The sequence below is a fragment of the Cricetulus griseus genome, chromosome 5, assembly GCF_003668045.3.
Source record: "Cricetulus griseus strain 17A/GY chromosome 5, alternate assembly CriGri-PICRH-1.0, whole genome shotgun sequence".
In the NCBI taxonomy this organism is placed as follows: domain Eukaryota; kingdom Metazoa; phylum Chordata; class Mammalia; order Rodentia; family Cricetidae; genus Cricetulus; species Cricetulus griseus.
In genome coordinates this window covers 59,101,044-59,114,220 of record NC_048598.1, presented here as the reverse complement: position 1 = coordinate 59,114,220, position 13,177 = coordinate 59,101,044, and the positions used below count along the sequence as shown (strand labels likewise).

At 39.2% G+C, this 13,177-nt stretch overlaps 1 protein-coding gene across 1 annotated transcript in view; it reads left to right on the top strand.

Annotated features, from left to right (window-relative positions):
• Window positions 1–13,177, top strand: part of Thsd7b (thrombospondin type 1 domain containing 7B) — a 706,540-nt gene that overhangs the window by 359,958 nt on the left and 333,405 nt on the right. Inside the window, exon 11 of the mRNA XM_027417733.2 lies at window positions 3,788–3,891. Coding sequence (XP_027273534.2) covers window positions 3,788–3,891 — 104 coding nt within the window. The remainder of the gene's footprint in view (window positions 1–3,787; window positions 3,892–13,177) is intronic.

Below are 13,177 nucleotides of genomic sequence, written 5' to 3'. Positions count from 1 at the left end.
CTGGGTATGGTAGCATGTTCCCATAATCTGGCTCTTAGGAGGCTGACACAGACGGTCATAAATTTGAGATCATCATTAATATTCATATATATTAATTCTTTTCTCAAACAATAAACCAGATGCATATTTATTAATCAACTAGATGATATGGTTTTAATGTCATTTTTATTTGTTCTTGGTAAATTTCATCCACATAAACAATGTATCTTTGATACCTGTTCCCAAACACCCTCCTTTTAATAAGAGAAAAAGGATAACTCTTAAAGGTTTTATGCTCCATTTATCTTCCCTTTTAGAAATTGGTAACTACTGTTTATGAAAACATATCCAAGTTTCTCTTTCAAGTCTTAACTTTCCAGTCTTTTAGAATTCTAAAGTTTCAAATTCAACGATAGCATTGCTTTTAAATAATCTTAGATTAAATGTAGTCACTGATTTATGATAATAGCTCATGGTTTAAAAATCATATAGTTTTATCAAGTCATTGAAAATGTATTTTACAAAATTATCTAATGTTTTATCCTGGTAATTTTAGAAACTGAGTCTTATAGCTGTGAGTCTAATTTATTCAGGAATAATGCAATTTCATTGCTTTTCAGAGAGAGCGCATTTTAGGTACAGAGTGAGAGTGCCATTGAGAAGTCCAATCCCACTGCTCTGCCATGCTTCACTCCATCAATCCAATTTGATGGACAGTTTGCAGAGGATGTAGATAAACAGTGGGATGAGTTCCAGGCTGCTCTTTGTTCCCATAACCATGGGGCCATCATGGAATTACTGTCAGTAATCACCCTCTTGTGCTGAGGGTAAATATTGAAACTTCTATGTCCAGAAAATCATCCCTGGGGAAAGTAGCCAAGTGAAGAACTTAGCCAAATCAAATATTATTGGACATTTTAATAAGCCCAGTTCCATTATAATCAGCAGAGATCTCAGACACCATTGATGAACCATTCCATTTTCCAGAGTCCTTGCTATTTGGTAGCACATCAATGTAACCCATGCTTGAATTGTTTTGTATGTTTGTTTTGTTTTTGTATCTCCTGCCATTTTCCAAAAAATCAGTTCTGCTATATCCAGATCCCATTTCCTGATGTGCACTTCAAACTGTGTCCAAGTTAACATAACTCTTTGACTCTTGTAAAAGGTCTTATAATCCTGATCCCTGTAGTTGTAGTGAGATTTTGTTTCCCCTACACTGGTATTCTAGATGAAGTTATCCAAACAAACAAAAAACAAGTTTAGTTTTTTTTTTTTTTTTTTTTTTTTTTTTGGTTTTTCGAGACAGGGTTTCTCTGTGTAGCTTTGGAGGCTGTCCTGGCACTCTCTCTGGAGATCAGGCTGGCCTCAAACACACAGAGAGCTGCCTGCCTCTGCCTCCCGAGTGCTGGGATTAAAGGCGTATGCCACCAATGCCGGACAAATTGTTGTTATTTTTTTATTTTTTATTGCTATCTTCTGGTTCATTCTTTTAACTGCAATAAAGCCACATGCCCACATTCCCCAAATCAGAGCAGAGCTGAAATGCCCACCTGTAGTTTCCTGCATCACCCAGTACATTAAATTAGACAATAAAGATTGAAACAACATGAAGACATAATCTTCATACAGAATTGGCAGTGAAACGTTACCAAGAGCCAATGAGCAAGTAACCAGAATGGTCCAACCTCAGGCTGTCACTTACTCTGACTGAATTCTAGTTTATCACCTCAAACCTCTGAAAATGCCTTCCATCCCTTTCCATCTAAACAGCAAGCTAAAAACTACAGTGAATACCCTGGTTTCATGTTGGTTGGAGAAGCTCTAGCAAACTTAGCTTAAGGAATCCACATGAATCAAATGTGACCATGAGCCCATCACCACCTTAGCTATTCTGGATGTGACTATGTTAAAGGAATCTCTATATAAACAAAGTGAATGTATTACTGTAGAAGTTAATTGCTGAGTTATTGATCACAGCATGCTTTCTATTTATCTGTTTCCTTTTTTCCAAACCAAACTCCTTTTCCATTCTCATAAAAGAAGCCACTCGGGGGTGAACAGTGATATTTCATCTTTCCTGGTCATACTTTTTTAGGAGCTTATAAGGTGAGGGCTAGTGGATAAAGCAGCTCTTGTCTTAGCAGAGTTCTTGGCTCATATGGAATGGACCATAAAAGCACACCAACAGAAAGAACAAAACCATAGTTAGGCTTTGGGCTTGAGTTTTTTTGAATACTGCACAGAAACCATTTTAAGAAGAGAAGCCATCCTCTGTCAAAAATAGACACTTTTATTAACTTGAAGAAGGCAAGAAGAGAAAAGCCAGGTGACTTCTTCAGGGACCAGTTACCCAGAGAAAAGCAAGTTCTGATATCTTATCAGATAACATCCATTCCTCTTCCCTAAGATGAACTTTTGGATAACGTTGGTCCCTAGAGTCACCTTTTACATTTTGTCCCATACTGATGGAAACGGTAGAGTGACGTCTGAATTCTAGAAGCATCATATTTAAAAACAAAACAGAAGGACAAGAGACTAGATGAAAGTTTATACCCAAAGATTTCAGATTTCAAACTTGGAATCTTCTATGTCCTGGTAGAGCACAAGGATTGCTCCTTTTTCTTCTTTACATTTAATATTTAAAATGGGAGTAAGTAAACAGGGTTGTCTTTATATTTTAAGCTTCTCCTTGATGGTTTTTTGTATGAACTAAGATTCACATATGAAATGTTCATGAAACTGGGTGGAGCACAAAGTCCACAGTCAGCTCTTACCATCCTCAACACTTGCTAGGGTTAGCTTTTATTTCATTTCTTTATTGTAACATACTATGCATGAATGTATGTATGTATGTATGTGTGTGTATGTATATGAATAGAATATATAGGTATATGTAAATATATATATTTTTTTTGAGACAGAGTTTCTGTATATTGCTTTGGAGCCTTTCCTGGAACTCGTTCTGTAAACCAGGCTGGCCTCAAACTCACAGAGACCCGCCTGCCTCTGCCTCTGCCTCCGGAGTACTGGGATTAAAGACATGTACCACAAACACCCTGTTTAAGGCTGACTATTTAGGATTTGACACCCTGATATGAGAATCAAAACTCATTAACTTTCAACATCCATTACCTGCCTGTAATTTTTCATATAGGATTGGGACCCTGTGAGATGTCTTATATTTATATTGGCGTGCCAAGTTGTGTTGTCATTTTGAAGGTCTTATTGAGGCTGACAGTTTTTTGAGGTTTCATGGTTGCAGCTTCCCTTCCATATATAGAAGTCATTGTCTCAATGACGATGTCCTGATCCTCTGGCTCTTAGAATCCTTGGTCTCCTCTTCTATGATGTTTCCTGAGCCTTAAGTGTAGAGGATGCATTGTAAATATATCTGTTGGGGTTGGTAACTCCATGGTTCACCCCATGGTATGCTGTGTTTTATTTTGTATTATATTTTGAAGCATTGTAGAGTTCTCCAATAGTCTCAATTTGCTGCAAAAAGACATTCCTTTAATGTAGGGTGAGAGCTACATTTACTCAAGGCATAAAGATAAGATTTTAATATGCAGTTAGAAATTATACTAGTTTAGGGAAATAGGAATAGCAGGTTCTTGTTTGGGGTCCATGGACTCTACAGCCACAGATAATTGGCAAGGTTTGCAGTACTGGGCATGGTTTGTTTCAAATTCAGGCTAACTGAACCCTGGTCTTTCTATTTCTGCATCTCCAAGTCAAGTATTGCAAGCTTTTCCTCTGCATATTTGTTTTGGTAAACATTCTGTTGTGTTCTTCTTTGTGGTCACAGGTGGAAATTGCAGAAATGGAGCCCTTGTATCTTGGTTCCAGAGTCTGTCAGGCAGGGGAGAACAGGCACCAGCGAGGCATGTGGGAAGGGATTGCAGACAAGAGGTAAGAGTTTTAAATTGCTTCCTGTTTGTGTATGGTTTAAAGCCATGTTACTCCATACTTGGTTGCTTATTCTTATATTTGGGCAAGTTGTGATATTTCTGGATTAAGCTATTGATATTTATCACTAAATGTACTCTTGGCATTAGTAAGTGTTGTTAGTTAAATGGCATTATTTAACCATAACATTTCAATGCACCTCCTTACTAAAGCAAAACAATAAATAAATATGTCTCAATCATAACTGACCTCCATATCCATATTATGAATGTATGTTGGATATCGGCCAAGATGTTGAGATGATGCCAAAATCAAATCTGAAAGTACACATTGCACTTTGTTTACATTTCATGTTTATGTGATGATTAAATATATGAATGGAAACATAACTGGGTGAATTGACTAATCTTAATGATCCTGGCTTAAGCACAAGTGTGTGTGTGTGTGTGTGTGTGTGTGTGTGTGTGTGTGTGTGTGTGTGTGTGTGTGTGTGTGTGTACTATGTGTTTAACATGCAAAGGAACTCTACAAAGTATAGTAAGAGGCTTCTGTGTCTGAAGTATAGGTGTTTGATTATGATCCGCTGGGAAAAGCATCAGATCTCTGAAAAGCAGCCAGTGACTCAGACTGCTTCCTTTTCTGCCTCATTCCTAATACAGTTGCTAACTATATGAGGCTTGATACGAAGGACTTTATTCTGAAAATGCAATAACTTGGTCACTCCTGTTCTTCCTGCTTTTGTTGAAGCTTGTTGGTTTATTATCTAGTCACAAAACAAGAGAGATTGTGGCATTAGAAAACAATCAAAGGATAAAGGAGATGAGGGGCTGGACTGAAATCCAGAAGTCTTGTGGAACATCTGAGCAGGGAGTTAGAGCACTGAGTTGTCTTCCTTCATCTTCTTTAGCAGCCAAGTTGGGCAACATCAACACAAACACTCCCTTCGTCCTCTGCACAAACACACCTAGACAGGATTGGTTTTCTTTTTCTGACCTACAGAAAATGACATTTAGCATTTAATATTGCACATTGGATGTTCTTGACTGCCCAGAAGACAACCTTAAAAACCCTTTTAAATATTAGTATTACAAAATTATTAAAAAATAATGGGTCACTGGGTTTTGGAAAAGGCCTCCAGTACGAAAGAAAGCAGACTAGAAAGCAATGAATAGGAAAGAATAAAACAGAAAATCAATACAGGAAGTTGAACACTGAAGTTCTAAGAGTTAAAGAAAAATAAAACAAATATATGAAAAATTATCAAATAGGTAACCCAAGAAAATTGCCATTCTGGGAAACTGTACATTTTTTTTTTGTTGAACAAGGTCAACAAGATTGAAAAAGACCCATCATTGTGAAATTCAAAGACATAAGAGAATAATATGGTCTCCAGTCTTCCAAAGTAAGTTACAAGCCTGTCTTCCAAACACAGGGGCTCTCAGCATCAGCTTTGGAAAGCAAAAGGGAACAAATCAATCCCCAAGGGCTGATGAACAGGGTCTTAGTCTATATCATGATACCACCCAAGGATCAGAGTAAGATGAAATTATCTGTGGAAAACAAAATCCCCTAACATTTACCTAAATGCATTCCATCTCCAGAGGCATCTAGAAGATGTTTTTCACAAAATATGAGTGAACTAGGAAAATTAGGAATTCCTAGGAGAGAAGTCATTCTCTCTGATAGAGAGAAGGGGTGGGGGAAATTCAAGTCCAAACTAATCCTCACACCAGGCAATATGCAGGGAAACATTAGCCTACTAGTTCTACTACCCCCAGTGCTAATAATTTCACTATGAAGATTCTATTTCACCATGGCCAGGAGTCATATCTGTGAGAATTCTCTGTGGTTTCCAGTGACACAGAACTTCCTTGAAAAGGGGTTTGTGTAGAAAGCCTCCACCACTGGATCCTCTGTAGCTCAGGGGAGATGAGCTCAGACCATACAGTAAAACCTCATGAGTCATGCTTCCCTATTGCCATTCAACATTGTTGAAGAATGCAAGCAACCTTGGTGAGACATCCTACTTGGTAGGTTTGTTTCTATACAATTCGCTGGCAAACTCTGGGACTAGCTTTGCAGTCCTTACTTCTAGTGTGATTTTTGAGAGTGTCTAGAGCAGCAGTTCTCAACCTGTGGGGAACAACCCCTCTGGGGTTCAAATGACCCTTGCACAAGAAATCGAATTTCAGATGTCCTACCTATCAGATATTTACATTACAATTCATAACAGTAGCAAAATCACAGTTATGAAATAGCATCACAATTTAAGGTTGAGAGTCATCACCACATGAAGAATTAACCAGGTAATTGTGCTTAATTTAAATAAAAAAAGAATATGGGCTCATCTTTTGAGAAAAATGGTAATATAGAAGAACAAAATATGTATTCTCTTATTTAAAAAATAACTATCTGTAAAGTGGCAAACATTTTAGTAATGCAATGAGAAAAAGTAAGGATTCTGGAATTCCTAAAAGTGTGAAATTATATGTGCAGTAATTTTAATTTTGTTACCCATAGTGACTCCTTTAAAACTGGCTCAAAAGACACCCAGATGGTTTCCTTTTGGACAGTATCTCATTCATCAGGTGTTAAATGCCCCCCTGTTATCAGAAAGACAACACTGCAGCACTGTAATGGAGATGAAGTAAGAGACAGAGGATGGTGTCCTTGTGTCTCAGCTGTTCTTGGTATCTTTTTCAGTTTACTTTCACTGAACAATGTTTATTTGAAATGAAGAAGGCAGGTCTCTAATCATCATCATATCTTTTTGCTCTTCCTTAATTAGTTTTCATCACAATGACAAGCATAGACATCTCACACAGTAGTTTAAGGGAATCTGTATGCTTCGCCTTTAAAGAATCTTCTAAAAGTTAAAGGGTTTTTCTCCATTTAAAAATTTATGAAATTCTGGGTTAGCTTTACTTTTGAAGAAATAGGTAGGAATAGTTGAAGGAAATGTGTGCTCTAAAATTGTAATTATATAGCAGTATCAATGTTTGATCTCCAAGGATGGAAATATATGTGCTGCATGTGTACATCTGTATGTCTATTATTTTGGAAAGTTATGCCTGACGTCATAGTTTTTCAAAATCTAATTTATTTCTAGAGTCTTTAATTTGTGATTGAATCTGTAAAATTTGATTTATCAAAATTACCAAGCTTATGCAAATCATATGCTGTAAAGTATATATCCATAAAGCTCCCAAATCAATCAATAAATTATGTAAACTGCATTCAGAACCAACTACTCATGTTATAAATCTAAGTACTTTAATTCTCTGAGAATAATTATTGTCTCGAGTGCCATTGTTGTTATAGAAAGAAGGGGAGATACAAAGATCACCACCCACCATTAGCTTATTAACCACCCTGATCTAGAAAACACAAAAATGTAGCACAAATGCATAGTCTGAAACATTATAGCTTGTCAACCAGATGTCAAAGCTAAACTGCCAGTCTTAAGTGTTAGGTTTCTAGCACTGTGACAAGATACCTCGGAAAAAATCAACTTAGAGGAAAGAAGTATCTTGGCTACATTTTTCAGGATTCCAGTCCATGGTCAGGTGACCCATTGCTTTTGGAAGTGAGGTGAGGCTGAGTGTCTTAGCAGGGCTACATGGCTGAGAAGCTTGCTCACTTCATGACAATGAAAAGTAAACGGGAGACACCCAGGAAAGAGTCAGGCTCGAGCATCTCCTTCTAGAGTACAACCTCAGTGATCTGTCTTCCTCTCACTACTCTTGGTCAAAAAGGTGTCAATTCTCTACCCCCAACTCTCCACCCCCCCACCTTCCAACCCCTAGTCCCACCTCCACCGCCAGTGTCAATGGCTGGAACACTTAAGATCCAGAGTATAGCTATCAGCCACTGGTGCTTCCCTCTCCATGGCAGGTGTGTTTCTTCTGGGGAGACAAGGAACAGACTTCTAAATCTTTGCATTCTTATCTTCCGAATGGAAGTATACTTATATGACACAGGTTGACTCTGTCATGTTCACCTTCATAGACCACAATCACAAGGCTATTTCTGCAGGTTCACTGGGAGAAAACACATGTCTTGGTGTTGATTATAATAATCAAGAGCTGCGGTCAGAGATATATTTATTCTTTGCCTTTGTTGTTTCATTTGGTTTGTGCTCATTGTTGGAGGAAGGAATGTATTTTCTAGAAAGAAAAGTAGAGTGTACTTCCAGACTTAAACAGAAATGAGCTACATTATCTCTGGCTGTGGGCATGGTCAATCAGGAATGGAGAATCACTAAGAGCAATATAACCTTTATAAGGGGTAGAAACATTAGAAATATCTGTGGATTTATGGGAGGGAGCAGTGATCTTGCACAGCTTTTAGTCCTGGAAACCTGATTGTGGTAATGAGATAGTGAAGAAAGGACAGACACACAAACAGTACAGAAAACCTGGACTTTCTACTGTGACAGAGAGCCATCTGCAGCAGCCCTCAAACTCAGAGCATTTGTTTCTGCATCTGAATAGAGGAGATTGGTTTGTTGTAGACAGCCAAAGGAGGAGAGGAGTTAGCTAATCTATGTGGGGGTCTCTGTAGGGAAGCAGATTCAGATTATTAATATACAGGAGGATGCTGTAGTCTTTAATTTCTGCACACAATGAAGCTGTGCCATTCCCATGTGTCTGAGGCATTGTGGTCCTTGCCATGGTCATGGCCAGTCCACAACACATTCACTTGGGGCTTCATTTGCTCCTTACACATTAACTCATGTCTTCATAGAAGGGAGGGCATGGCTCCACTTACCAGATCAATAAACTATGGTATCTGATGTAAGTAATGAGAAAATAATTACCTAGCACCCTAGTGTCAGTATCTTTGGTGAAGTTGATTAAAATATCTGTGTTAATCCCATGGGAAAAAGTGGTTGGGCTTCACTATTTGTTTTATTAAAGAATATTCATAAACCAGACACTGCCATAAAGTCACCCCAGAGGATGAGGCAGAAGGAGCACGAGTTCAAAGCCAGCCTTCTCTACATAGTAAAAAACCTATCTAATGGAAACAAAGTACCAACAAGATAAAGACAACAGGGACAGAATGTACTATTAGAGCACATAATTCTCTTTATCAATTCAATCCATTCCTTAGTTCCAAGTATCAAAAGATTAATCACAAGTACATAAAAGAGTATGAGTCATTTTAAAATGTATTTATTGTTATTTCATGTGCTTGAGTGTTTTGCCTGTATGAGTATGTCTTTGCACTGTCTGTGTATCTGGTATCAGGGAGGCCAGAGAGGGAGTTGAATCTCCTAGAACTGGAGTGGCAGACCACCATAGGGCACCACATGGGTTCTGGGAACCAAATGGGGTCCTCTATAAGAACAGCAAGTGCTCTTAGCCATGGATTCATCTCTCCAGCCCTAAAGAATCATTCCTTGGAAAGATCTCTCTCTTAAATATACTTGCTGAACATGTGAAAATAAGAGTGACCAGGTTAGGCTGTGGAAATTAAATTGACAGTGTAGGACCACTCTCAAAATTAAACCATTCTGTGAGCAGAACAACAGGATGGACTTGCTAACACCAGAGGCATTGGCTTTGAGAGCAGTGCGCTCAGTTCACAGCAGAGATTGCATTTTAATAGAAGTGAGCCACAGCTCTTGCAGGCATTTTTCATTTCCTTTATGTGTTTCAGGGTAGGATTATCTCTGTGGCTTTTGTGGTAGCTGCAGGTAAAATATGCATATTTTAAAACTCAGTGATAAATTAAATATAAATATTAAAGGAGATGGGCAACCAGAGGCAAAATGCTTTAGTTACACGGTGTTAACTAACTGTTGCTTCAGTATCATCTCCTTTCACTAGCCTCTCTGATTTTAATATAATAAGCTATGATTCCAAGGACACGGTAACCCTTCCCCCAAGTCCACCTCATTCATATCCTCAGAAGATATTTTACTAATGAAATGGATGCTGCTGTAGAGGATAAGTAAAAGAAGCTTCAATTCCTGAATGCAGTCATTTACAAAACTCTGAGTGAGAAGTTTCTCTCCCAGCCATATTATTCTCAGTTACAGAACTATGTTCCCTTCAGGAACGCTGATATAAATTTCAAAGTCCACAGGAAACTGTGTACATGTAATAGGATTACATGTCCTTTGTGCAGAGCCAAATCCCATCTCTTTAAGTAGAAGTGCATCCCCTGACTTCCCTTAGCACTGGTGTAACTAAGGTGGAGGCATTTGTTTCTGTTCATCCAGAGTTCCCTCTCGGGACTGTAGCAGAAGGAGATAGATTTGTGCACAGTTGTGTGCATTTCCAAATGAAAAGCAAACCCCAACACTCTTTCCAGATAGAAGCAAGCTCACACCTGTGCCAGTGGCTGTAAAATCTACCCTGGTGCATCAAGCCTAAGATCTACTGAGGCTCTGAATTTAAACAGATGTGCAAGCCTCAGAACAGTGTCTTTTAAGACCAACTATGCTATGGCAGGTTAAACAAAGACTAAATAACCCCATTTTAATCCAGGTGTGTGGAAAGTGAGAATTAAAGGACTACTGGAGTCATTAAAGTCAACGAGTATTTCATATCATCTGATTTCTGGAAGGATCTGGAAAATAAGAACTGAAAGTAGGAAGGATAGGAGCTCATGGAGGCTTTGAATTTATGCCAGGAAGGAATTTGGAAGCTCGCAATAGAATAGTAATGCTGAGGATGGATTAGAAGGAGCACACATAAAAGGCATTTAAGAAGAAGAAATCAATGCCATCCAGTAGCTAATCTTACACACCAAGAAAAGCATCACAGTGAGTTGAAAGCACTCAGTATAGACTAATGAGGACTGGACAATACAGACAAAAAATGGCATAAATTATTGATTAGAAAATAAGCACATGATGAATATACACAGAGAGAGGCTTCATTTGGATATTGTTTTAGTCAGGGTTCTCTGGAGGAGCAGAACCAAGAGGCCAAGGGAGCCTAAGGTGAGATAATCTTCCTGATAACACACCCTTTATGTCTGGGCTACTATGAGTACAGGCTGCCCACAACTGGGAAGGGTCTTCCCTTTAATCAAGGCAATCAGCAAATGGGAAGGATGAGACTTCCTACTCAGGTGATTCCAAATGTGGCAAGTTAACATTCAAACCAACCTAACAGATATGAAAAGCCTCCCATTCTACACATGCATGTTTGGAACTGTACTCTAAAGTTGTAGATTATACCATGTGCTTTAGCAGTTCAAGAGAAAAAGTTGTAGAGGGCAAGTATTGAAAGACTAGGGTCAAAAGAATAGTCCATTTCCTCAAATATAAAGCAGTATGTCTCAAAGACTAGTTCTGCCTCTCAGTACTTCTCAGAGGCATCATGTTGATGCTTTTACACATAGGTATAGTTTCTCTGGAAGCGTTGATCTCCTTTCCCTTGCAAACCTGGGATGATAGTAATACTTCCACTGGAGGGAGGGGCTGTGAATATTACTACGGTGGTTCTTAGAAGTAAACTGTTGGATATACACTGAGCTGAAATCGGGAATTTAGTTGAAGAGAGGGAGGAATGAAGAACGAAGGGGTCTGTACCAGGTTGGAGAAACCCTGAACATGGTTTGTTGGCCTGAACAAGGGAGAGCACATCGACCCCAGATGCTGTCGGGAGGCCAGTACAAGACTGATCCAGAACCCTGAATATGGATGTCAATAAGGAGGCCTCTGCACTCCAGGGAGCCTCTGGTGGTGGATTAGTATTTTTCCCTGGTGCAAGAAGGGACTTTGAGAGCCCATCCCATGTGAAGGGTTACACTCTGGCCCTGGACACATGGGGAAGGGCCCAGGACCAGCACAGGAAGATTTGGTGGACTTTGCAGAGCCCCTGTTGAGGGCCCTACCCTGCCTGGGGAGTGGTGGGTGGATGGGGTGGGGGGTAGGTTGGGGTGGGGGAGGAGGGATGGGGGTGAGGGGACAGAGAGGGAGAAGGGACTTACATGTGAAACAAACTTGTTCCCTAACTAGAACTAATAAATAAATAAAAAAAGAAGTAAACTGTTGGGGTTCAGGTGAGATCTGTGGGGAATGGTGGAAGGTTGTGGGGCCAAAGCATCTTCCTGTGGGAAAGGCCTGACGAAGAATTAGCATGTGAAAAGTTATTCAGTTTGCTTCAGTGAAGAGACTGTTGCTGTTTTACAACAGTATTTTCCATACTGTCTTGTCTACAGTCTGGTGTTTTTCATGAGATAGCACCATAGTTATTTGACTATTGTAAAATTCATGGAGGTAAAAATTTTAAAAAGCTGTGAGTGTGGCATTATCAAACATTTTTATAAAACTGAAAATACATTATATTTGTTAACTGAATAGATATAACCAAATAGAGCAAGCTTGGTCTCAATATAATAATTGAAGGTCAAACAAATTCAGGTTTGGAAACAAGGACCTGGAGGACGTGGATATCGAGTGGGTGATATTGCAAACATTTGTCAGAGAAGATCAAGAAAGAAGCTATAGCTCAGAGTTCAAAGATGAGAGATGTCTATCCTGAGAAAAACAAAACAAAACAAAAAACCAACATCAAAAACAACCAGTGGGAGAAATATATGAAGCTGTTAGGAGGGGGGAATAATTGAATGAGCATATGAGTATGTTTGGAGATGGCAAAGGGGATGTAACTGAATGAGTAGGTGAGTTCATGAGTTAGAAAGAAGTCCTTTTACCCCTTTTGCTCCCTGATGGGGAAACAGAGTGATGTGAAGGGACAATGAGGAAATCAGCAGAGGTTTTATGGAATGTCCCTGTGCCCATACAGACCCCTCCCCAATAGTTTCCTGAGACCTGACCGGCATCTAGCAATAGCTTCAGCTCACAGGGCTTCCCTTCTCTGGCTGCTTGTCTTCTCCTATAGTCAGACCCCAGGCCTCAGAGTCTGGTTCCTACACTCTGACTTGCATGCCATCTTCATGACCTCTAATTTGGCATTTGTCATTCTGACTATGATATCGTACCATATGACCCAAAGTGTCCCAGGATAATCCCAAATCTGTATTAGGACAGAAATCTTTCTCTCTAACTCCAGAATTTTTCAAATCTTCACCTAAACATCATCCACTCACAAACATACTGTTATATAAAAATTCATTGATTCTAAGACGAATATATTTCCTAATTCCAGACACCAGCTTTCTTCTTAGCTCCTCCATCTCATGAGCTACAACCGCCCACTGACAGAATGACAGCATTGGAATCCTGGAGGCCTCCGTGCTGTCTTCTTTTTCTTAGACCACTTGTCTCTCCCTGTGTCTAAGTATGTGTTTTAGTGATCCATCTAAC